The sequence below is a fragment of the Zalophus californianus genome, chromosome 15 (genome assembly GCF_009762305.2).
Source record: "Zalophus californianus isolate mZalCal1 chromosome 15, mZalCal1.pri.v2, whole genome shotgun sequence".
NCBI classification, from domain to species: Eukaryota; Metazoa; Chordata; class Mammalia; order Carnivora; family Otariidae; genus Zalophus; species Zalophus californianus.
In genome coordinates this window covers 74403411-74428888 of record NC_045609.1, presented here as the reverse complement: position 1 = coordinate 74428888, position 25478 = coordinate 74403411, and the positions used below count along the sequence as shown (strand labels likewise).

Here is a 25478-nt window from a genome sequence, read left to right as displayed (position 1 = left end):
ACTGAGCACGGCAAAGGGACCAGAGCCCATCCACTCCTGCCCGAAGTAGGATTCCTGCGAAGGGCCACCTTCACTTGGGGACTCTCCATGAACGTGGTCAAGACTTCCTCAGAATTTTGCTGAGGTCTGAGACTCTTTCAACCCAATCTTTCCTTCCCTTTCTCCTCTCACGGTGTTAGACCTGCATTGCAGTCTGATGGTTCTCCCTATCTACTCTTGCTTTCTCCTCTTTTATTCTTCACAGACATTTCCCTGAATAAATTCTTTGTGTGCCTGATCCCAACGTGGGGTCTGCTTCTCAGAAGACACAGGCATAGAAACAGACAAGGATAAGCAGTTGAGAGAGAAAAGTTCAGGCTAGAACTAGAGACTGTTCAGCCGCCCCTGGTTAAAGTCTCAAGTGTACTTTAGTCAACCTTACATGCAACCTACACTAGACCTGAATATGATTTATTACTTAGAGGGTGTGTATGTGGGGGGTGTGTGTGTGTGTGCGCGTGCGTGCTTGTGCGCTGAAGTGAACTGTTTGTTGGGTGTAAATTTATGTAATTCATACCACAGAGTGGATTCCCTTCTTCTCTGCTAATTTTTGTGACTGTTATCTCAGTGTCTCAAGCTAAAAAGAATCATTTTGAGTCTTTTGAGGAGGGAACATGAATCAGTTTGGATTTAAATGATATCTAAATAGTAGAGGCAGGAAATCATTATCGTAACAGTTGGAGTCAGAGTTCCTTTTAGGGCAGGACTGCCTTTATTTAGGAAAACATTCCACCGAGATCCACTTTGGCTGGAGGAGATGAGACACCAAAGATATGGTCTCCAATACTAGAAAACCAAGGCATCGCTAAGTCTCTCTGCACAAGGCAGGATCAGGAGTTTGGGAGTGGGGTAAAAATCAGAGAGGGGATTAGGGAAGTTGAGAGGCCATTTTTAGGCAGCATGGCGGATGTGGAGCCTGCAGAAAAGTGACCCATGAGGGGTTTCCAGGGGCAGGTTGCTCGTGTTGCTTCAAAAGTAACACCCCTCCAGCTCCCCAAACCTTCCAGAACTTACCACCACATAAGTGGCTTATATAAATTAGGGGAGAGGAGAATCAAGGTGAGAGCAGAGACAATGTGACAGCCCTAGGAGATGAGCCACAGTGAGGGTCCTGGAGGAGCAGTAGGTCAAACCTGCAGTTGCCGTGAGGTCAGAGACTCTGGAAATTCTCAGAGCTCTTGAGGTAGCACTGCTGTGTCCAGTGGTACAAGTTGGGTCTCCCAAGGGTTAGGAAATAGATTTTTATTTGGGTGAATTCACCTGTTCCGGAAGTACCAGGTAATTTATCACCATGCAACACCCTCCCCTAGTCTGTCTCCATTTAGGCAAGCATTCACCCTATTATCTGCACTGAATGTTCGTATAAACCCTTGGAAGTTCAAGGCAGTAGATGCTTAGGTAGTAGGCAAAAACACTTAATTTTTTACTTGCTAGCATGTGAGGGGTCCACTTTTGATATTTCTCTCACCTTTCCCACACATGATTATAACATGTGTGTGTATGTGTGTGTGTGCCCGTGCGTGCGTGCACATGCATGCATGTGCACACACATGCATATGTGCACAAAAGTCCTAGGGGGATTTGAGAGAAGAAGAAATACCTTTGCAGAGTCTTGGACCTCAGCAGCTGTTACACAACACAGTGATGAATCCTAGCATCCTGGAGCAGGAATGGTGAGGTTGGGCAAAGGCCACGGAGTCATCCAGCAGACCGAGAGGGGCACATGAAAAATTTTCCATCACGATGCCCTTGGGAAAACCTAGGTCCACTAGGAAATAGCCCATGACCTGGGGAAAGTTGTATAATAACCTCTTTGTGCTTCAGCGACTTCCCCTGAAAATGGGGATAATAAGAACACCTACTTTATAGTGTGTTGTCAGAATTAAAAGAGTAATATGCATAAAACACTTAGAATCATGCCTGGTGCACTGTAAGCGTAATGCATATGTTAGGAAAAACAAAAACAATATAGAGGGGCAGTCAGTTGCCTTCTGAAGGACGCTGTCAGAGTAGCAGGCTGAACTGCAGAGTTGATGCAATCAGCTCTTAACATCCAACCTTGAAAAAAAAAAAGAAATAAAGTCCAGCAAGAAACAGGTCAAAAATCACATGCTCAAAGTGAATCATTTATACATGGACTGGCTCATCCTTCCAAATGGATCTAGAACTCCTGCCTAAAGGGAAGAAAAAAATCTGAGTTGGGCCTCTAGAAATAAGAATATTTCCTAAAAATTTTCTGAGATCAGAAATAGGTAAATGATCTGAGTAAACAATTCATTTAAAACAATTAGAGCAACTTACAAATGGCTCCATTATGATGAAAATGGTATCCTTCCTAACAAAAGGGTTTGTCACAGATGTATCTTTAAAGATTAAATTCTTTTAAGACCCTTTGTTCCACCTTGTTACTTGAGTAAATTTGCAGACAATCTTTTTATTCATTTGTTTCACTATTCACTATTCATCATTATTAGTGTGTTATAGAAAAGTTCCAAGAGGAATTCATAATAATTATAATTAAAAACATTTATTAAGCACTCAATATGTATTAAGCATTGTGCTAATCTCTTTACAGGGAAATTCGGGGCTTCAAAAAATTTCATGTACACACTGAAGACACCAAAGTTGACACGTGTAACCCAGACCTCTACCCTCAGCTCTGTGCTCGTATATTTAACTTCTCACTTGACATGGCAGTTGTATGTCCGATGAGCATCTCAAATTTGGCATGACTAAACCTGGCCTCCCTCCTCAAATCTGTTCCTCCCAACCCAGTCCCCATTTCATTGGTATCTCCATCCTTCTAGTTGCTCCAGCCAAAGCCCCAGGAGTCCTTCCTTTCATTCAAATATTCATTCCTCCTCCACACACAGGGTCCATGTGTGTTGCAGATGCTTCATACCTTGTCCAGGAGTGTACCCTGACTGGGGTAAGCCAATGGGCATGTTCCCTTTCTCAGGCCACAGGCCAATCAGAATGAGTCTCAGGGGTTTTGTTCGGGAAGACGGGGAGGGAAATACACGTTTTGTCTCTTACTGAATGTGAAAGAGAAGGTCTGAATAGTCTTAATTGTGGTAGACAGCCCTTCTTTAATTGGGAGAGGAGCCAGCCTTGGTATAAAACCATTAGACACCATAGACAAGAGAGCATGGGAGCAGGAAAAGAGTGGCTCTTGAAGAGGTCCTCAAGTTGTTGAATCAACAAAACCTGAAGCTTCCCCACTTCTGGGCCTTCCAATCATGTGAACCAGAACATTCCTTGTTGTTTAAGCCACTTTGAATTAGAGCTTTCGGTTCATGTGGAAGCATCCTGATTAATACAGATTAATGGTGCCCAGAGCATCTTCATGCATTGATCAACTTGTATATACTTCGGTGAAACACAAAATGAAAAGCATTTTCACGGCTCTGTAGCTTTGCCTGCGCTGTTCCCTCTTTCTGGAGTGCCCTTCCTGCCATGTCCTTTTGGCAAATCTCCACCCACCTTTCAAGACCTAGCACGGATGGCTTTTTCTCTTTTAGGATATTAGGAATGGGACATGACCTAATTTTAAATACTTGACTCTAGTGAAGTCATGCATTCTTTCCATTAGTGAGATGGTCATTGAAAAGATATTTATTTGGTCTCCTACTCCATGCCAGGCATTTGCCAGCCACATACAACTCGTAAACCCCTTAAGGAGAGATATGCAGATAAGTAAACAAGCAATTCCAACCTACAGAAAGAAGTTCTGAGATGGAGGAAGTTCTGGATGCAACGGTAATGCAGTGGAGGAGCCTCTCATCCAGTCTTAGGGGGTGTGGAAATGGAGGTGAAGAAAGGTTTCCTGCAAGAAATGATGTCTACACACAGATTTAAGAATCAGGAGGAGTTCAGCAGGCAGGAAGACAAGAGAAAGAACATCCTAGGGAGTGGAAGAGTTTGTGCAAAGTTCTAGCAACATCTGAGATCAGGGCCCTTTTGGGGGCGGTGCTAGCATGTAGATTTCTAGAATGTGGTGAAAGATGATGCTAGAGTCCTCGGTTCAAAATTAGGTAAGAGGGCCCCGCAAGGCTCAGTGAAGGATGTGGATTCTTTCCTGGGGACCGTGGGGGAGGATCTTGGATTTGGGCTTTAGAAAGATTAAAAAGGCTGCAGAGAGGAGAGAGGCTTGAGGGGACCCTACTGGGAGCAAGGAGACAGGTCAGAAAGCATTGGATCTGCTCTGTCCTTGTCTCCTTATTTGTCGGCTTTCCTGAGATGTCTATTTAGGAGCAGACACAGACCATAAAGAGTACGGGAAAGTGGCAAAGGCTGGCACTTGCCATGTGCGCATCCCAGGAGCAGGTCATCTTGCATCCGGAAGTCTGCCTTAACTGATCTGGATGACACCAGTAAGATTAGCAAAGGGCATGATGTCAGTGCCAAGTAAAGAATTTTCTCAAGCTCCAATGCCATGTAATATGTAGCAAACTTCATCAGTCATTTGTGTTTCTTCAGACCAACTCCAAATTTTGGATTTTAATCACCTTATCCAAAAGAGCCATGGAGAAAAAAGACATGATAACCAAGGAATGGATTGCTTCACTACTAGATTTTATTAGCAGTACGATATGCAGTGGTCACATGTCAGTGACTCCTAACATGGGGTAAGAGTGAGCAAAGTATCTTCCCTCACGGTTTCTTGACTACAGAAGTTGAACCTGCAGAGAAAAAACAACAGAAAGTCAGCCTTTCCTGGTGCACTGCTGATGCTTTGAGCATAAAAACAGCCTCTCCTCTCCCCAGTCTGAGTGAGAACCACTCCCTGTGCCGGAGACCAGACATTGGCCAAAGGAACACAAACCTCTTCTGTATAAAGGACTGCGTTCTCCTTCCCAATGTTCTTTCATACCTGTGTATAGCCGAGTGAGGAAGGGTCACTGGACGCCCCTAAGGACAGGGAGCGTTCATTTGTCATATCCTAAAGCACCTACTAAGAACTTGGTGCATTGTCAATCAATGCAATTGAGGAAGAATAGGGTCAGCAGCATGATAAAAAATCAGCCTGAGGGAAATTTCTGAGGTCCTGGTGTTACATTCACTAAGCACTGTTACTCAATTCAATAATGGAATTGAAATGACTAGCATTACTCACTAAGACTGAACAAAACTTAGTTTGCTTGGGAGCTAATTTTCTTTAATAACATATATAAGCATATGCAAAGGGCCTGGCACATAAAAGGTGCTCAGAAGGTGCTCTCTTCTTTTCATCTTCATTTCCCTCCCTGTGGTCTGATGGCTGGCAGACTCGCAAATAGAACATTAAAGGTTAAACACTACTACTGATAAAGGACACAAGAAATGAAGGGCACACATGATCTATATATGAATAAAGGTGAACTAAATTTGTTTTGTGGGAGTTAAGAACTTGCTGGAGTCAAATTTCTTACCTACGAATTATGGCACTGAGTTTTCATTTAATTATCTCTAATTAAGAGACAAGAATAGTACCTCCATCCCACCACCATCAAGAGAGTAAACATACCCGTTACCCCAAATTACTCTCCTATTCCTTCCATCTCTCCTTCTTGACCTCGCCCATCTCCCCTCCCCCCAGGCAACCAGTGACCTGCTGTCAGACACACAACACAAGGCATAGCTGCTGAATGAAATCACTCTTTTCACCGTAGGGTCACAAAGCCAGATTCTCAATTAACACTTTACTTTCATGAAATGACATACTCATCTACAGATCTCTCAAAGTTATTCCCTGAAAGTTCTGCTCTTTTTTAAAGAAACAGAAGGTACTAGGAAGCCATTGTGACCATGGCTTAGGAGAACCACTGTCAGAGAGTGAACCTGAAGTAGACTTCCAGTGGGAATAGCATGGGTGACTCAGTATTGCAAGTCTCTTTGGATTTTTATTACTTACACTTTTCCATCGTTTCTTTCCACCATGATCTGGGATGCTCCCACTCTGGGTAGAGTTGGGTTGATCACTTTGTTGTACCAAATAAATTTAACCTTCTGCAAATCTCCAACATCCACATCAGAGTCAAATTCATTGGAATGAGTGCTGTGTGGTTGGAGAGTGCCCCTTGGGAGTTGAGAAGTTAATGAAAATATACGTGAACATACAAAAATATACATATAAATATATACATATATGTTTCTAAAATGAGCTTATGATGCACCTCTAGTAAGACGACTGACAGTACCTTTGCCATTCTAGGGTATTAAATAAATGCAGACATGGATGCCAACTCAGTTGCAGGTCATTTGCCAACAATAACTCATATGACTTTAAAGTCATCCTTACTTTAATAAAACTTCAAATATGTTTTAGTCATAAGCCTCCCACAACTTAATAAATGATGACATCATCATATCATCTTTTCCCTGTTGTTTTCTGGGCAGAATAATTATTTACTGATTATAAATCAGATGCCATGCATCAAAACAAACATCAGTGGTTTTCTCAGGAAATAGCAGAGAAAAAATTCAGGAACAGAATTCTGAAATGTACTAAGGTGCAAGATGAAACGATCTCTTCCTTGGAATGACGTGTGATGGTACTGTACTCCCATATAGTTACGAATAAACGCTTATGTCCATAACATGCATTATATATGCAAAGGATTCCAACATTTAAGAAGTGTAGGGTAATATTTTACTCACTTGAAAATTTCATACTGTTTAGAATTTCCTTTATTTCCATACAAAGAAATTAGCACATGTCCTCTAACCTTCTTCCCAGACAGTGTGACAGTTACCTTATACCTCCAACCTGCACAGGGGGAAGAGAGTTGCAAACTGTCAGCTTGTAGAGAAGACTTGCTAAAAACAGGCTAAATTGGATGCCACTGCTGCTGAATTTTGAGTAATTTATATATAGGATTGGTTGTTCTTCTAATCAAATAGTCTACTTTATCTAAATGTTCAGAAGATAGGCGTGGGGCCAGGGGAGGAGCAGAGAATCTTTCCAAAGTCAATAGATGTCGAGTAATATATATAAGTCATATATTTTGCTTCTAATTTCTTTAACCCAACAATTTATTTTTGAATATTATAAGAATTTTATCTTAAAAGAAAGTAGGAAAGGGGCACCAGGGTGGCCTGGTTGGTTAAGCCTCCAACTCTTGGTTTTGGCTCAGGTCATGATCTCACGGTCATGAGATCAAGCCCTGTGTCTGGCTCTGTGCTCAGCGTGGAGTCTGCTTAGGGATTCTCTCTCTCCCTCTGCCTCTGCCCCTCCCCAGCTTGCGCACTCTCTCTCTCTCTCGCTCTCTAAAATGAAATAAATAAATAAAATCTAAAAAAAAGGAAAAAAGAAAAGGGTAGAGTATGACATTTTCACCAATTTACTATTTTCTTCTTTTTTTTAAGATTTTATTTATTTAATTTAGAGAGAGAAAGAGCACAAGTGGGGGAAAGGACAGAAGGACAAGAAGACCCCCGCTGAGCAGGGAGCCTAAAGTGGGGCTTGATCCCAGGACCCCGAGATCATGACCGAAATCAAATGCTTAACTGACTGAGCCACCCAGGCGTACCCTCAATTTACTATTTTCATAGGTCATCACATTTTAGAGTCCTGTTGTCTTTTTGTCTAAATTGTCTACATTTATTTAAAAAAATTCTGTAATTCAGCTTTACCTTGCCTTTGGAAATGTATTAAGTTATGGTAACCACTTTGTGGTACTAGTCAATAGTTAACTAGCAGTTGATGCCATTTAGAGCTAACCTGGGCCAAACTGAGGAGGGAATAAAACCTGGCTTTAGTTTTTACAATGCAACCAAACCCACTGACTCCAGTCTAAATAGTTTTCTTCCTCTGACCCAGGAAGGAATATGCCTCATCATCCCTGCACCCTCTAATTCTTATCACCCATGGAGTCTACAGCCGTAAACAGCTCTTAAATCTGTCAACTCCCTACCATTCCCACAGCCTCTGCCATCTCTCTCCTGGATTACTTTTCTGCTTGTACAAAAACCTCAGAATTTTGCTTTAGTGAAACTTCTGACTGAATTGGAAGAGTCTGGAGCAGAAGAAACCTCCTGAATTCAGCACCAGAATCAAATATGAAGAAATTAATTTTTCTATCATTGTCAGTTCAGGCCCCCCAATTCTGCTCTGTTACTCCAATTAGCCAGAGTTACATTGAGCACGATGGCTTTTGAAAAATTTTCCATGTTGGGAAGGAGTGTTTACAACTTTTGTACAGACAGAGCAATTTCACGCATTTTCATGGAACATGATAAAATACATAGCATTATGAATTTAAGGCAAATATAATAGAGACTTACGGGCAAAATTGCTGGCATCACCAGTATTTAGATAAAATATCTGGTTCACTCCGTTTGTTTTTCCAGGAAATCTGTCAGCATAATGACCCATCTGTGGGCAGCCTTCACTTGGGCAGGGGAAGCACTTGTTCTAGGGGAAATTAACAAATGATGAATGAGGACACTCTTTTAATAGCATATCATCTTTTTCCACCTGTTGCGGCAGCTCAAATATTCTAAAGCCAATTCTGTCGTGATGGCAAAAGACGACTTTCATAGTGTTTCAGCAAAGGGGAAAAATGCATTTCATTAGTTACGAAGACAAATTTGACTGTGAAAAAACACAATACGAACAAAAATATAAAAATCACACGAAAAGGGAATTTAAATATATATTTATACATATATTTTAATCTTCTCTCTTTTGCCTCTGTAAGTTACTCAAGACATCCATTTGCCTACAGGTGGTTAGAATTTTTTTTTTAGAAAGATTGCAAAAGAAAGAGCAAGGGGTGATAATCAGCTCTGATATGCAAAATAGGATCCATTAAGAGTCAGGTTTTTCTCAAAATTTTTAGCTCCTGCTTTAGCATATTAAGGTCTGAAGGAATCAGATCTCAGAATTCTCCCAATGTGAACAGATAATGCCCCAAGTGGTCCTTAAGTCTTAGCTGTGTGGTTGGTGTGGAGAATATATATATATATCACTTAGGAAAATGTCCTCTTTCTGGGCCAGGAATTATGGGAAGAAGAGAGGAGGAGGGAAAAACAGAGTGGGGCAATCCTGCTCCATATTAGAGGCAAGGGGCAGACTTTTGGATCAATGAACCAGATGGGGACTGGGCCAAGTCTCAGGGTCTGCATCCAGCAAAAGCTAAGGAGAGACTGAGCCAGTCAGAGAGAAATGGCCAGAGCTATATGGGGAGGTTGGCCAAGCCAGAAGAGCAGATGTGCCTAGAGATTATCTGCAGACACGAGCAGCACATCCATCAATAACGCAGGCCCTCAAGTCCTCCCCTCTGCCCTACACACACACTGACCACCACCCCATGATCACTGTGCCCAATACCAGCTTGGAGAGAAGAGGATGAAGGGGTCCAAAGGCCGAGAAATATGCAAAACTGAGAACTTTTTCTTATAAAAGTGTCTGAGCATCACCTAAAAGGACTGTTTATATTACTGAATCAGACTAAATTTTAACTGAACGAAACCTAAAGTTTCTTCGCTTATTTTCCCCATTACCTAGAGATTGGGGATTTGGAAGCACAATAAAAATAAAGTTAAACCAAAGAAAGGGGATGGTGATCTTGTTTGTACACAAGCTGTACTGTGAATAAACTATGCATCCCCCCCCACATATAGCCAACAGTTGTTGAATGCTAATTATTATATTTTAGATTCTGAGCTAAGGAACTAAAACATATCATCTCATTAAATCCTCCTGCCAAACCAGTGGAGTCTACCATTATTATTTACATTTAGAAATGAAAAAAACTGCCTTCGAATGAGGTTAAATATTTTGTCCAAATCATTCAACCATTTAATCAGGTGAAATCAGGTTTCAGATTCTCTCTCTTTAGCACTAAGTTATACATCTTGATAATTATGACTTCACCTGGTATGTTACTTAAAATTTTATTTATTAAATGACATAGGTTGCATACTTTTATTTGAAAAAAATTATAGTGAAAGGAAGAGCAATAAAAATTAATAGGCAATAGATATATCATTTTCAAGATCACCTTTAAGGGTCCTAACCCAGATACCTAGTGAATACCAAACAAGATGAAAACTCAAAACCAAGCAAGCAAACAAACAAAACTTGGCAATTATAAGATTGCACAGAAATATCCACATGCACATAATGATATAGTTTTATAGGTTCAGTATTTAAGACAAGTTTTCTATATTTATCAGCATCCTGTAGCCATAGCTCAGATTTCACAGACTTTTTTTTTAGTTATAATTATTTCTAAAACAAGTTTGAACATTTGTGATACATACTGAAGTGATAGAGAACAAGGTAGACATGGGACATCTTAGTATACAAGACCATTTCTCTAAAGTTCTCCAATGCCTCATCACTATTACGATAAATATGTATGTCAACTATACTTCAATTAAAAAATAAAAATATGTATAATTAAAAGTATAAATAATGTGGCAGTCATACGGTGACTTTCGCTGAATGCATGTCATATACAGGGAACTACACCCATCATGAGAAGTGATGGTCACAAAATTCTTTAGGTACAAAGTGGAGTCTACTTACTGCAGTGAAAACATTGTAAGAGGCACAAGGGAATCCAGCAAAGCCATCAGGGTTGAGGATGCTATCAGAGTAATATTTGTAGCTTCTTAAGTGATTACAGGCCACAAAGTCACGAGTCCCTTTGAAATCAGACAGTACACATCAGCAACCGGTTTTATTTTTCCAAGTTAATATCATAATTAGAACATGGTTGTTGAATAGATTTTTCTAATTAGTGTGAACTCATGGTGGTCACAGAACAAAATCATCTCTGAAGTGTATTTATGATTTGTGATGCAGTTACAAGTGAAATACTATTTAAGATTTTAATAGTAATGCCATAGCTAAATTAAATGGAAAAATAACTTTAGAAGGAAGATATTGGTCCATATAGATATAAGTACAATTTAGTAATCCATTCCCCAAATTAGATCCTTGGAAAGTTGACTTACAACTACATTTTCTTTCTACAGTCTCCTCAGGCCTACTGTCCCCAGTGAAAAGTCTATATTTTGGGTTAAAAGTCCTTTGTTGTAGAAAATGTGAGATCTGTACCAAAATATTTAGCGAGTTTAGCAAAAAATGAAACACGGATTTTTCCCTAAGAAAATCTCTTCATGCACATAATGGTTTTACCTTCCCAGATCCCATCTATGTCAACAATCTGAGAGAGAATGTTCTTCTGACATCCGGGCATTTCTTTTCCTCCATTTGGAAAGAAATCTAGGTGGCCTACAGTTTGACTCATTCCAAACCCTGAGGAATATTAAAATATGAGAAAGTTGATGTTGATGTATAGACTCAAAACACTCTAAAACACTCTGATATATGGACTCAAAAAATACTCGCAGAAGATGAATTGAAGAACTCACCCAAGTTGGGGATTATAGGGGAAGCGTCTGTGTGAATTACATCCACAAACTGGGCATCACTGGGGTCCAATCGGACTAATTCGGGCGTGCCCTCAAAGCAAGGTTCAGCTGGATCCAACCCTAAAGTAAATAGAATGTCATGTTAATATCAGTGTACATCCACACTGACCTTTCTTTATTAATTACCTACCCAAGTGCAAGCATTGGCGGGAACCATGACTTATGCCTAGAAAGAGATAAGCTAGTTCTTCCCAACCTTATCATTTTCTTACATTTTCTGTGTCTAATTTTCTATTTGCATTGTAGTGAATTTTCCTCAAACCATGGAATTTGGCTCTACTTATGGATGTTTAGCCCCTGGGACAATCCTGGTCACTAACAGCAGTTCTAAGGAAAGAGACAGATTCTGGGAGACTCCTAAGAGCTGGTTGGGATAAAAAAAGAGTCCCCATTCTAAGGTAAAATCCTGTAAGGGCAAGGACTTTGGTTTTCATGGTCACCAGGACCTCAGCTCTGCAGAGTGCCTGGCTGAGCAGGCCCTTGTAAACATTCACGGATTATGAGAAAGAATGTTCTCGCCAGCAAATTAAGGCTAGACATCCAGATGCTCCCACCCACCCAAATGTGACCAGTTTATCCAAAGTATCAAAAAGAAAATCAAAAGTTCAGAGACAGAGTAGGATGATGGAAGAGGAGTGTGGTTGCTCCCTGAAATAGTCACCTCTCAGATCCAGGATAGCGAAGGGTTTCCTATAAAGTTGCAATGTTGTTTTAGGGCCTGAGTATACAACACGTGACCCCACTGGCCAAATGCAACCAGTCTAAGATTTGCGAAATGCTATTTTTTTATCTAACCAAAGCATGCAGAATTGGTTAGCCTGGACTGACCACCTGTCCCCTGCAACTCTTGGCTTGTGGTCAATGAGGATTGGGCTAATTATCAATTGCTATTGAAGCAGAATATAATTAATTATGCATTTTTGAGTTCCTTGGGTTTAATTCTATTTATTATTTATTCTGTTATTTATGCCATTTATTCTATTCATGAAACTTGTCCTTTGTGAATGCCTGACAACAGGAAAATAGATCTCCTGATGTTCTTAATTAAAATTTTAGTCATATGCAATATTTACATATATGTTAACATATATATATGTTAAACAGGGCTCTGTAGGCCAAAGATCAATATCAGCAAAAAATTCCTAAGGTCTCAGAACATACTGATTTCTGGTCATGTGGCCCAATTCAGCAAATGCCAAGTTTCCAGCCTTGTAGACCCCGTTTGGGCTACACTGAGTCCAGCTTTTCTGTGTTCACTGTTTTGACCAACCTGTGATTCGTCCAACAGTCCCATTGGTCCTCCTTCCTGCCTCCCCAGCTGCGTGCGAGCCCAGGCTGTGGCCAATGATGTGGACATCGGAAGGCGAGTACTCAAAGGCTGACTGTTGGAAAGAAAATTTCTTCAGAATGTTTCCTAATATTGCGAACTTCAAGATGGCCATAGAAGGAGATCCTCGCAAAATGTGAGTCTTAAGAAGATATGCTGTCCCTTCAAAGCAACTGATTTTCATGACTTTTTTTTTTTTTTCAGTTATCATAGAAAATGGCAATGGTCTAATGTTTAAGCTGGTGGAAGTTGGGCTCTCTTTTGTTGTTTTACTATGTAGAGGAACCCTTGCTGCGTATGAGGAATTGTTACCCAGAGGTGGTGAAGCAAATATATGGGTTAGCAGATAATAATGAAAGCAATTATGTAAGCACATTCTTGGTTAACATTTTTTTAAGGTTTTAGTTACCAAAGCAGGTTAGCTTGGTGTCGTCGTGCTTCTGTTAAAAAAATTAAAAACAAAAACAAAAACAAGGTAGTTTTCATCTTGAGGTTGACATTATCACACCGACTTGTTTTAATAGATGGTAAAATTAAAGGGATACTGATGGAATTCAGTAGAAACAACCTACTTGGTTGCTTGAGTAACATCACTTAAAAAAACTAGTGTTTTGACTTAAAGAGGCATATTGATGAAGCCCAAATCTAGATTGATTGATTGATTGATTGATTTTGCGTTTTTCTTTTCAACCACAGGGAAAGCCAAATCCCAGTAGAGGAATGTCTTTAGCAATTATCATTCCTACAGCAATTTTTTTTCTTAAAGAGAATCTAGAGAGCAATGGACATGGACTTTTATACAACCTAGAGGTAGTTACCTGAAGAACCTGAACAAAATATGCCACTTCTGCCCCGACAATCCGGATGTTCTGTGAGGCCTGCGTGTAACCGGTTCGGGAGCCACTTTTCCAGTCCACACAGATGCAGTTCACACTTTCCACTGTGAATAGGTTCTGATGGAACAGACACAATAAACAGGTAAAGAATTCAGGATATTTATTAATTAATAATTAGACATTTGAGAATGGGGATAAATTTCCTTCACGACCTATACAATAATATCAAGCTTATTTTTAACCCTACAACAATGAACAAAACTTCTAGTCTGTTATGGATATGAAATTCCTTTTAAAGTTTAACATTGGCTCCAAATTGAGGGTTTGGCCATAATGGGAACTGGATTCTTGGGATATCTACTGTAACAGAGGCATAGACATTTGTTGCAGGGAGAGATGTATAAAATGGGGTACAGTGGATTGTCTCATTAAAGCATCATTAATGTCAATGTCCTACATTGTCTCATACTAGAATGCACCCCAGGACCTTGTCTGTTTTGTTCACTGCTGTATCCGCAGTGCCTCAAAGTGGTCCTGGCACATAGTAGGTATTCAATAAATATTTATTGGATGAATGAATAAATGAAAGGCTATGTTAGGACTTCCTTAAATAAATATACTGGAGGTAAATGGGTAAGCTTTTCCATGATGGAAAGACTAAGACTAATCAAAGCTTTTAGATGAACATATTTTATTGTACATTACTGATGAGTTACTTCACATAAAAGCATAACCTACCAGATATGTACTGGAAGCTTTGTCTGATGCGGGTCAGTGATAGATTCATGAATGTTAGATCTGGCAGGAATTTTGTTTGTTTGGGTGTATGTTTATACATCCTCACCTTTTTTCCAAGAAAACTTTTAGAAGAATGAAGCAATCTTAGGAATCATCTCCAATTCTTTTACTTTACAAATAGAAATCTCCGAAAAGGGAAAATGATTTGCTAATGTCATGGTTAGCTAAGGATAGAGTCAGTACTAGAGTCTAGGACCTTTAACCTTCTAGGTTAATCCATTTGTTTCTCTGTCATAAAGTAACCATGTTGTCAAAGCCAAATCATGCAAGAAAAACAAATCTACTTTGGGGATTTCAGAAATAAATTGTGTACACATATCTAAAAATTTACATTCCCTTTGACCTAAGAACCACTTTGTCTTTTTCTTTCATTGTTCTATAAAAATCTATTCCTACCCTCCCCCTAATAATCATCAGCTTAGAATATTTTAGAAGGTAAGTTAGGGTTTTGCTGATTATTTTTAAACTTGTGAAGTTAAACCTATTTATTTTGGCTGTCTTCAGAATCAGTGGATAGTTTCTAGAGTTGATTCAATACAGCCTTCGGCATGAGTCATAGACAGGCCTGAAATTAAAAGTGTTTAGGAGGACCTTTGTGTGTTGTTTTTCCAACTCTGAAGGAATGACTGCATCTGTGTGCCATGCAGGCCACTAACGCTTGGTGAATAGATGAATCAAGGATAATGTTCTCAAGCACTAGCAGTTGCTAGGAAAACATGTTCTATTTGATTTTCTGTCTTTTAATTCTTCATTATCATGGGGCACATAGCCGAAGGCAAATTAAAGAAAATTGGATCACTATAGTTGAAACAAGACAAGTCAAAAATGAAAACCTACACGGTTTTCCTAGATATTGCTACCATAGGAAATCAAAGAGTAGGAAGTGAAAATCAGAGCAAAACAATTTGGGCAAAGTAAGTTATCTTAGTTCTTCACATAGAAATTAAAACCTATTGAAAAAATCAAATGTTATTGAAAACACAACTAATGTTGCATCAGTATGGCAACATCTGTTGTTAAAATTTTGAAATACCTCTGCATTAGTTATTAAATAACCACTACCCAGAGCCACCAAATGCTTGCCAATCTTGCTGCCCTGACTGTCCCAGTTCCCCTCCACACCCTACCACCTCTTGGACCTCCCTGTGAAATCCCAGGAGAGTCAGGTGATCCTCCGGTGTCATGGTGGCTGGCATTTGTCCTGATTGGTTGCAGCCTGTGCCTTCCCCATTGTTAATCATCACTCTGGAAACAACCTTCCCTTAATTGATTACCATGTCTCACCTTGCATATATTGGCCAACCACTTTTCTTCTCCCTTGTCTATGAATCCATGAATAATAAAGCGGGTTTTTCTATCTGTTCTGAAATTGGAGTTTGCGATAGTTGATGGGTCTGCAATAAGTTCCTATTTGGGGAAGAAAAGTGTTCAATGTCAAGTTTCTCATATGTCCAATAGAACCATTTGTACATGGAGGGATATGGCAGGTAGGAGAACACCATCAAGACTTGAGATCCTTGTGACTAAGGATTCTCCTATTACAGGCAAGCTATTTGCGATCATCAAGTTTCAGACATCATAACATTTCTGCAGTTGCTCTACTCAGGATAAATGTCTGCTATAATATTGATGTAGGGGGTCTTGTCTCCAAACAATGGAAGGCTTTGTGTGTGTGTGTGTGTGTGTGTGTGTGTGTGTAAATTGTATACACACACATACACACATATAAAATGTTGGGAGATTATATATAATATTGGGAGAGTTTATATATATGTATACATATATATAACTATATTCAGAATGTTTATCAAATGGCAACATAGAGGTAGGATAAAAATGATATTAAGTTCCAATCAAGACAAAGGGTAGCTAAATGGATTAAAAAAACAAGACCAATCTATATGCTGTCTACTGGATCATTTTAGATCATTTCAGGTCTAAAGACACATGTAGAGTAAAAATGAAGGGATGGAAAAAGATACTTTATTTTACTTATTTATTTATTTAAGATTTTTAATTTATTTTTTGACAGAGAGAGACACAGCAAGAGAGGGAACACAATCAGGGGGAGTGAGAGAGGGAAAAACAGGCTTCCCATGGAGCAGGGATCCTAATGCAGGGCTCGATCCCAGGACCCTAGGATCATGACCTGAGCCAAAGGCAGATGCTTCACAAATAAGCCACCCAGGTGCCCCTGGAAAAAAATATTTTAAGTAAATAGAAACAAAAAGAAAGCTGGAGTAGCAATACTTATATCAGACAAAATAGACTTTAAAACAAAGGCTATAATAAGAAACAAAGAAGGACTTTACATAAAGATAAAGGATCTATCCAATAAAAAGATATAACACTTGTAAATATTTATGCACTCAACATAGAAACACCTAGTTATATAAAACAAATATTAATAGATGCTAAGGGAGAAATTGACAGTAATACAATAATAGCAGGGAGCTTTAACACCGTGTTTACGTCAATGGATAGATCTCCCAATAGAAAATCAATAAGGAAAGAGTGGTTTTAAATAACACATTAGAACAGATGGACTAACATATATTTACAGAATATTCTATCCCTAAACAGCAGAATACACATTCTTTTCAAGTGCACATGGACATTCTCCAGAATAAGTCAAATGTTAGGCCACAAAACAATCCTCGATAGAGTTAAACAGATTGAAATCATATCAAACATATTTTCTGACCACACTGGTATGAAACCAAAAATCAACTACACGAAGAAAAGTGGAAAAAACACAAACACGTGGAGACTAAACTATATGCTATTAAACAACCAATGGGTCAAGGAAGAAATCAAAGATGTAGTTAAATCAATATCTTGAGATAAATAAAAATGTAAATGCAATGTTCAAAAATCTATGGGACACAGCAAAAGTAGTTCTAAGAGGGAAGTTTACAGTGATACAGGCCCATATCAAGAAATAAGAAAAAACTCAAATAAACAATCTAACCTCATACCTAAAGGAGCTAGAAAAAGAAGAACAAATAAAGCCCAAAGTTAGTAGAAGGAAGGAAATAATAAAGATCAGAGTGGAAATAAAGGCAATAGAGACTTAAAAAAGCAATAGAAAATATCAATAAAACTAAGAACTATTTCTCTGAAAGGTAAATAAAATTGATAAACCTTTAGCCAGACTCATTAAGAAAAAAACAGAGAGGGCTAATAAGTAAAATGAAAAATGAAAAAGAAGTTACAGCTGATACCACAGAAATACAAAGGATCCCAGGAGACTGATCTTTCAAGACTAAATCAGAAAGAAATATGAAATCTGAACAGATTGATTGCTAGTAAGGAGATTGAATCAGTAATTATACTCCCAGCAAACAAAAGTCCAGGACCAGACAGATTCACAGGTGAATTCTACCAAACGTTTAAAGAAATCTTTCTCAAACTATTCCAAAAACCTGAAGAGGAAAGAATGCTTCTAAACTCCTTCTATGAGGTTAGCATTATTCTAATACTAAAACTAGACAAACACTACAAAAATATTACAGGCCAATATTCCTGATAAACATAGATGTAAAAATCTTCAACAAAATACCAACAAACTGAACTCAACAATACATTAAAAGGATCATGTATCATGGTCAGGTGGGCTTTTTTCCAGGGATCCAAGGATGGCTCAATATCCACATATCAATCAGTGTGATATACCCCATTAACAAAACGAAGAATAAAAATCATATGATCATCTCAATGGATGCAGAAAAAGCATTTGACAAAATTCAATATCCATTTATGATAAAACCTCAATAAATTGGGCATAGAGGAGTTGTACCTCAACATAATAAAAGATGTATATGACAAATCCACAGTTCAAAGCATACTCAACAGTGAAAGCTGAAGGCTTTTATTTTTCTAAGATCTGGAACAAAACAAGGATGCCCGCTCTTTCCACTTTTATTCAACATAGTATTGGAAATCCTAGCCACAGCAGTTAGGCAAGAAAAACGAAATAAAAGTCATCCAAATTGGAAAAGAAGAAATACAACTGTCACTATTTGCAGCTGACAGGATACTATATATCAAAAACCCTAAAGCCTCCACTAAAAATCTACTAGAACTAAAAAATTAATTCAGTAAGTGGCAGGATACAAAATCAATATACAGAAATCTGTTGCATTCCTATATAGTAATAATGAACTAGCAGAAAGAGACATTAAGAAAATAATCTCATTTGTAATTGCATCAAAAAGAATAAAATACCTAGGAATAAATTTAACCAAGGAAGTGAAAGACCTATCTTCTGAAAACTATGACACTGATGAAAGAAATTGAAGGCAACATAAATAAATGAAAAGATTACCTTGCTCATTGATTAGAGGAATTAATATTATTAAAATGTTCATGCTACCCAAAGCAATTCAATGCTACACAAATTCAATGTAATCCTTATAAAAACATCAATGACACTTTTCATAGAACTAGAACAATAATCCTAAAATTTGTATGGAACCACCAAAGATCCTGAGTAGCCAAAACAATATTGAAGATTGAAGAAAAAAAAAGAACAAAGCTGTACGTAGCATGCTCTCAATTTTGAACTATACTACAAAGCTATAGTAATCAAAACAATACGGCACTGGCACAAATACAGAAACATTGATCAATGGAACAAAATAGAAAGCCCAGAAATAAACCCACACTTATATGGTTAACTAATCTAAAACAAAGGAGGCAAGAATATACAGTGGGCAAAGACAGGCTCTTCAATAAATGGTGTTGGACAGCCACAAGTAAAAGAATGAAACTGGAACACTCTTACACCATATACAAAAATAAAACAGTAAAGACAAAACGTAAGGCCTGAAACCATAGAACTTCTAGAAGAAAACGTAGGCTGTAAGTTCTTTGACATTGGTCTTAGCAATATTTTTTGCTTAGCAATGTTTTTCAGACAAGAACAACGAAAGCAAACATAAACAAATGGGACTACATAAAACTAAAATCTTTTGTACAGCAAAGGAAACCATCGACAAAAATGAAAGGCAATCTACTGAACGGCAGAAGATATTTGCGAATGATATATTTAATAAAGGGTTAACATCTAAAATACATAAAGAACACATAAAACTCAATATCAAAAAAACAGTCAGATAAAATAATGGGAGGAGGATCTGGTTAGATGTTTTTCCAAAATGATATACAAATGCCAAAAGGCACATGAAAAGATGCTCAACATCTCTCATCAGGAAATGCAAATCAAAACCATAGTGAGATACCACCTCACACCTGTCAGAATGGCTATTATCAAAAATAAGAATTAACAAGTGTTGTTGAGCATACGGAAAAAGGGGAACCCTCATGCACTGTTGGTGGGAATGTAAATTGGTGAAATCACCAATAAAAAATGGAATGGATATTCCTCAAAAAATTAAAAATAGAACTACCATATGATCCAGCAATTCCACTTCTAGGTTTTTATCTGAAAAAAATGAAAATGCTAATTTGAATAGAAATTTGCACCCCTATGTTCATTGCAGTATTATTTACAATAGCCAAGATATGGAAGCAACCTAAATGTCCACTGATAAATGAAATGAATAAAGATGTGTAAAATACATACATATATATATATATATATAACTCAGCCATAAAAAAGAATGAAAGTTTGCCATTCATGACAACATGGGTGGACTTAGAGAGTATTATGCTAAGTGAAATAAGTCAGATAGGACAAATACCATATGATTTTACTTATATGTGAATCTAAAAAAAAAGACAAACGAATAAACAAAACAAAACAAGACTTAAAGATACAGGGAGCAAACTGAAATGGTAGCCAGAGAGGATGGAGGTGGGGGTAGGGATGAAATAAGTGAAGGGGATTGAGAGGTACAATCTTCCAGTTATAAGATAAATAAGACAGGAAGATGTAATGTACAGCATAAGGAATATAGCCAATAATATTGTAACAACTTTGTATAGTGACATGGTAACTAGACTTATTGTGGTGACCATTTCACAATGGTTTTATATATTTAATCACTATGTTGTACACCTGAAACTAGTACCATATTTTATGTCAATCATTCTTCAATAGAAAATAAAGTGAATCTAAATTAAAACAAAAAGAGAATAATATCAAGTTAATGGACATTCTATAAACAAGTTACATAAAATAATACTTAACCTCACTGCCCCAAAAGTCTACAAAGATGAAAATTCCACTAATTTGTTCTCTTCAGAAAACTTAAAAATTTAGTATTCTTATTACATAAAACGGATAGGACTTAGTTCCGAAAACAATGAGTTCTCTTACTTGATAGTTATCCGGGTTCTCATTAGTGTATAGGAAGAAGTGGGTATTGACATCTTCTGGAACCCAGGGCAGTATTTTGAGGGGTCTTTGCGCAATTCCTGCCCATGGGGTGTCATCACTAAAGCAGCCAAGTCTTGGGAAGCAGACTTCTTTTCCTGTAATCACCCAGAAGTGTTTCAAGGATGTTAGTTTAGTCAGAATGCTCTTTTTTTAATGGTCTCTCTGCCAAAATATGAGTTAAATTACATTTTATGGGATATTTACTTCCTCTGCATACCCAGACATCTTCCTATAGATGTACTCACAAAACAGCTTCAGTGTCCCAGCTAAAGACAGGCTTCTGCTCCTCATTTCTAAAAGTACGGCCACCTGACTCCCTTCGTGTCTCTGTGCAGTCCCATGCCGGGACCCAGTTTGGCTTCTCAATGCAGATGTCTTCCTTGGGCCACTGGCACCCAAGAAAAGAGCAGCCTTGTGTCCCCAGGCCTCAATAGAGAGGGGTGAGGTTTTCAATTCTTTGCAGCCATCTTCTGGTGTTGGGCTTTGGGTAGAGAGCTTAAGTTTCATGCAAATGCCAAAACTTTATAACTCTACCTCGCTGAGTATTTAGGTCTCTGACCTATGTTTGAGGAGCATTCTGGATTCCCGTGATGAAGAAGCTGCTCATGAATAATCAAACAGAAAATCCATGGTTTGACACAACTCTATGCTTGAATGTTAACCTATAAAAGAACAACACAAAGCAAGGGATGTCCAGGACGATAAAGTCTAGATTAATAGTAGGAGTGGGAGTAGTAGCTGTTGTGGGGGCGGCATTCTCAAAAGTTATCATGTGCCAGGGGCCACACAAGACGATTTACAGGACTTGTCCTATGTAAGTCTCACAATTATCCTGTATTAAGGGTGGTATTATATGCCCATTTCACAGATGAAGATAGTGAAGCACAGAGAGGTTAAGAATTTTGCTCAGGGTAATACACCTGTGGCTGGTGGAAACAAGGTTCAACTTCCACATGTGATTCCAAGCCAGGGTTGCTAGATTAGCAAATGAAAATAAAAGTCAAATGTGAGTTTCTGATACACAATGAATACTTTTTAGTATAACTTTGTCACGTATTCATTGATTATCTGAAATATTTGTTTATCTGAAGTTCAAATTTAACTGAGTATCTTAGATTTTATCTAGCAACCTTACTCCAAGTGCCTGTGCTCTCCATCATGCATCTTTTTTGCTCTACTCCTTATGCCATAGTGGCTTGAATTCAGCCATCATAAACTTTCTGAACAGGAAATCTCTTCTAGCACTACATAAATATCTTTTCTTACCTACTACTGTTCCCAGCAGCAGTGATAGTGTCCAGATTAGCAGCATCTAAATAAAGCAAAAAATATTATTGAGTCTGACTAAATATGTTTTTAAAAAATTGGCATAATTCAAGTTCAGTTAAACCTCTGGGGGAAAATTGATAAATTCTAGTAAATTAGGCTTGGAAAACATGTTCCTGACTCACTGTGGCAGTTCCATCAGGTTCCACACACAACCAGATAGTGCCTTACAGGTCCTTTTATAAGTAAACCTTATCTCTTTGAGAAGTTCCATGGAAAAGTGGCATGAAAAGAGAGGACGTTCCAAGTGCGCATTTCTAATTTTAATCATAAATAAACTAAGATTGATAGAGTAGGTCAAGTTTCCCACAGTACTTGGGGGAAGATGAGAAAAGGGTTCATACAGGGGCACCTGGGTGGCTCAGTTGTTAAGCGTCTGCCTTCGGCTCAGGTCATGATCCCGGGGTCCTGGGATCGAGCCCCGTATTGGGCTCCCTGCTCTGTGGGAAGCCTGCTTCTCCCTCTCCCACTCCCCCTGCTTGTGTTCCCTCTCTCGCTGTCTCTCTCTGTCAAATAAGTAAATAAAATCTTTAAAGAAAAAAGTGTTCATACAGACTATTCTCTTCTGATGAGATTACATCATGCTCAGAATCACCATAATTTCATTGTAGTGAAGGATTCTAGTCTGCCCCCCTTTTTTTTAGTTTACAATTCTCCGTGCTGCTGTGTGGATATGTGTGAAACTAAATTGTTTTCACAGATTTGATAACAGCAGTCTTGAAAACAAATATTAAAACCTTACCAGCTTGAGCAGTTTTCGTATAACCTTGCCTTACCCTCAAAGCATAAACTTAGAAACCATTCTTCAAAAGGGTTCATTCCTTTTAGGAAAGTTGTTGATATTTTATTTTGATAGTCTATGGAACTAGTTTATTAACAATAACAGGGAGAAAAGAATAAATGAACTGATAAAAGGAGTTGGGGGTACTTCCAAGAGCAAAAAGGTAGAATTGGTGACCTCACCATCAAATAAAATTAGGAATAAGAGAGAAAAATAAAATTCAACTTGGAAAAAAAATGGTCTGGGAAAAATAACCTGAAAGAGAGGCATCTGATAGAAAAGAACTGAAATGTTTTCAGTTGGTGACAGATTGCTTAAGATAAATTTTAAAACCACTGTAATGGGATACCATAATTTTAAGAGATTGGAGCCATTCAGCCTGATACCATCACAGATATAAGTTGAATCCCATGAAATTGCCACGTTTGCAGGTCAAAAATGGTCAAAGAATAATTTAGTTCCCTGACAAAGTTTATAGGTACAGAAAAAAAGCAATGAAATTATTTGTGTATGAGGGAAGTTCAAAAAAGTTGGGCAAGGAGATGTTAAAATCAGGACAGAAGACACCAGGAAGGGAGTCCACGGATGGGAGTCAAGCCAAACCCCCGCCAAATCCTTCTTGTCTCAGCATTTGATCCCTTCCTTAGGGACTCTTCTCCAGCCCTGATTAAGTTGGTTTCCTTCTCCCCCCTGAGAACACCTCTCTTTTGAACTTCTTTCATTTGACACTCATCACACTCAGTTGTGGGCCACAAACTTTGAGAAGGGTGGAATTCTCTGGGCCTTGTTGTGCCTCCTCAGTGTGGAGCCCACCTGGTACAAAGCCGGTCCTTAACACATGTCTGTGTGATGAATGAAAAACTGAGGAAATGAATATGAAAAGCAATTTAGTTTGAATAATTGTTCCAGAACAATTGTCTACACAGAAAATTACAATTTTTTGAACCTGTTTTTACTCGAAACAAGCAAGCAAATAAACTTAAAAAAAAAAAAAAAGAGTGCGCCAAACTCTGGGTTTTACTATGAAGTAAACTATATTCTTGGTGAATTACTAAATAATTCACACCAAATTTCCAGATTGGCATTTTAGATAGTATAAAATTTAATCCATAATTTGGGTCACCTTTATTCAATATAGATTATAGAGTTAGGACGAACAGTCACCAATTCTGAAAGTGAGACTAGATAGAGTTCATGGGGGAATTATTTTACAAACTGAAATAGGTTGAAATTTTAGAGTGTTTGGGGAAGTTTCAATTTCCCAAACCGTGAAGGCATTATATATAATCAGCAGTCGATCGTACCAGCTCTTCACTTAAATTCAATCTGGCTAAACTCTTGAGCTGGTTTGTAAAATTTTATGAACCATATTGCTTCCTTGAGATCACTAACACATGATCTAGGAACTTCTAGACTATGTGACAGAGATTGCTGGCCTCTTCCTACAGGGAATAGCACTAGGCTCTATTACCCGATCTTTGCCGGAAGATGGGCCTCCTAAGCAACTTCTGGGCAATGAGACGCAAGTGCACAGATGTGCACCAGTTCCAGTCCTGTTCACATAAACCCACACATGATCCTCCATGTACCTTACCTTCCATGGCTTGAAGTAGACAAATAGAGTGACCTTGAAGGCCATGCATGGAAGCTGGCGAGCCACAGGATGGGAGGAATCTGGTTTCTCTGTTTAGAGGAAAGCCACCCATGAACCACAAACATCCCTTTGGAAATTTACATGAGCAAGAAATAAGTTCCTATTGTTTTAAGCCACTGATGTTTCAGAGTTATAACAACTAGCATTAACTTAACCAAGGGAGATTATTTTGTTGTACAATGATTTCTCCTGCTTTTAAGAACAGTTCCGTACCAAGCATTGAATCCTTGACTGTACCTTTTACCATGAGATTTGATTGGTATACATGCATAAAATTAATACTTTGACAGATTTTTTTCTAATTTTTGGTTTTAAAAATCCCCTTTCTGCAGCAAGCTCCACCGTAGCCAAACTGTGGAAGGAGCCGAGATGCCCTTCAACAGATGAGTGGATAAGGAAGATGTGGTCCATATATACAATGGAATATTACTCAGCCATCAGAAGGGATGAATACCCACCATTTGCATCGACATGGATGGAACTGGAGGAGATTATGCTAAGTGAAATAAGTTAAGCAGAGAAAGTCAATTATAATATGGTTTCACTTATTTGTAGAACCTAAGGAAGAGCATGGAGGACATTAGGAGAAGGAAGGGGAAAATGGAGGGGGGCGGTATCAGAGGGGGATATGAACCATGAGAGACTATGGACTCCGGGAAACAAACTGAGGGTTTTAGAGGGGAGGGGGGTGGGGGGATGGGTTAGTCCAGTGATGGGTAGTAAGGAGGGCATGTACTGCAATGAGCACTGGGTGTTACGCACAAACAGTGAATCATGGAACAACTACATCAAAAACTAATGCAGTACTGTATGGTGACTAACATGACATAATAAAAAAATAATAAAATAAAATAAAACAAAATCAGGGTTCCCCAGGACAACTAGATCAAAGCCCAATAAAGCTTCTAGCATATTAAAAAAAAATCCCCTTTCCAGCTAGTTCTTGA

At 38.4% G+C, this 25478-nt stretch overlaps 1 protein-coding gene across 2 annotated transcripts; it reads right to left on the bottom strand.

The window, feature by feature from the left end:
* Positions 1-4657: 4657 nt before the first annotated feature.
* On the bottom strand, positions 4658-22097 carry LOC113923362 (pancreatic lipase). 2 transcript variants are annotated; one of them, XM_027595921.1, is made up of 12 exons: positions 22037-22097; positions 20711-20865; positions 15712-15834; positions 13612-13746; positions 12737-12848; positions 11407-11526; positions 11171-11290; positions 10556-10674; positions 8305-8434; positions 6679-6787; positions 5933-6097; positions 4658-4721 (listed from the first exon to the last, which is right to left on the bottom strand). In XM_027595921.1, exons 1-12 carry the CDS (start codon positions 22080-22082, stop codon positions 4658-4660), a joined length of 1398 nt encoding a protein of 465 aa, XP_027451722.1. In that variant the 5' UTR covers positions 22083-22097. The 2 variants fall into 2 exon arrangements, with proteins under 2 accessions (XP_027451722.1, XP_027451720.1); XM_027595919.1 differs by having other exon boundaries at positions 20696-20865; positions 22037-22082.
* Positions 22098-25478: the final 3381 nt, after the last annotated feature.

Excerpts from the sequence above, each read along its gene's own strand:
- LOC113923362 (XM_027595919.1), bottom strand. The coding sequence starts at position 22,082 with ATGCTGCTAATCTGGACACTATCACTGCTGCTGGGAACAGTAGTAG. Across the intron at positions 10,675-11,170 it reads CATAGATGGGATCTGGGAAG|GGACTCGTGACTTTGTGGCC; the intron begins GTAAAACCATTA and ends CTGATTTCAAAG. Across the intron at positions 4,722-5,932 it reads GAAAGAAACGATGGAAAAGT|GTTCAACTTCTGTAGTCAAG; the intron begins GTAAGTAATAAA and ends TTTTCTCTGCAG.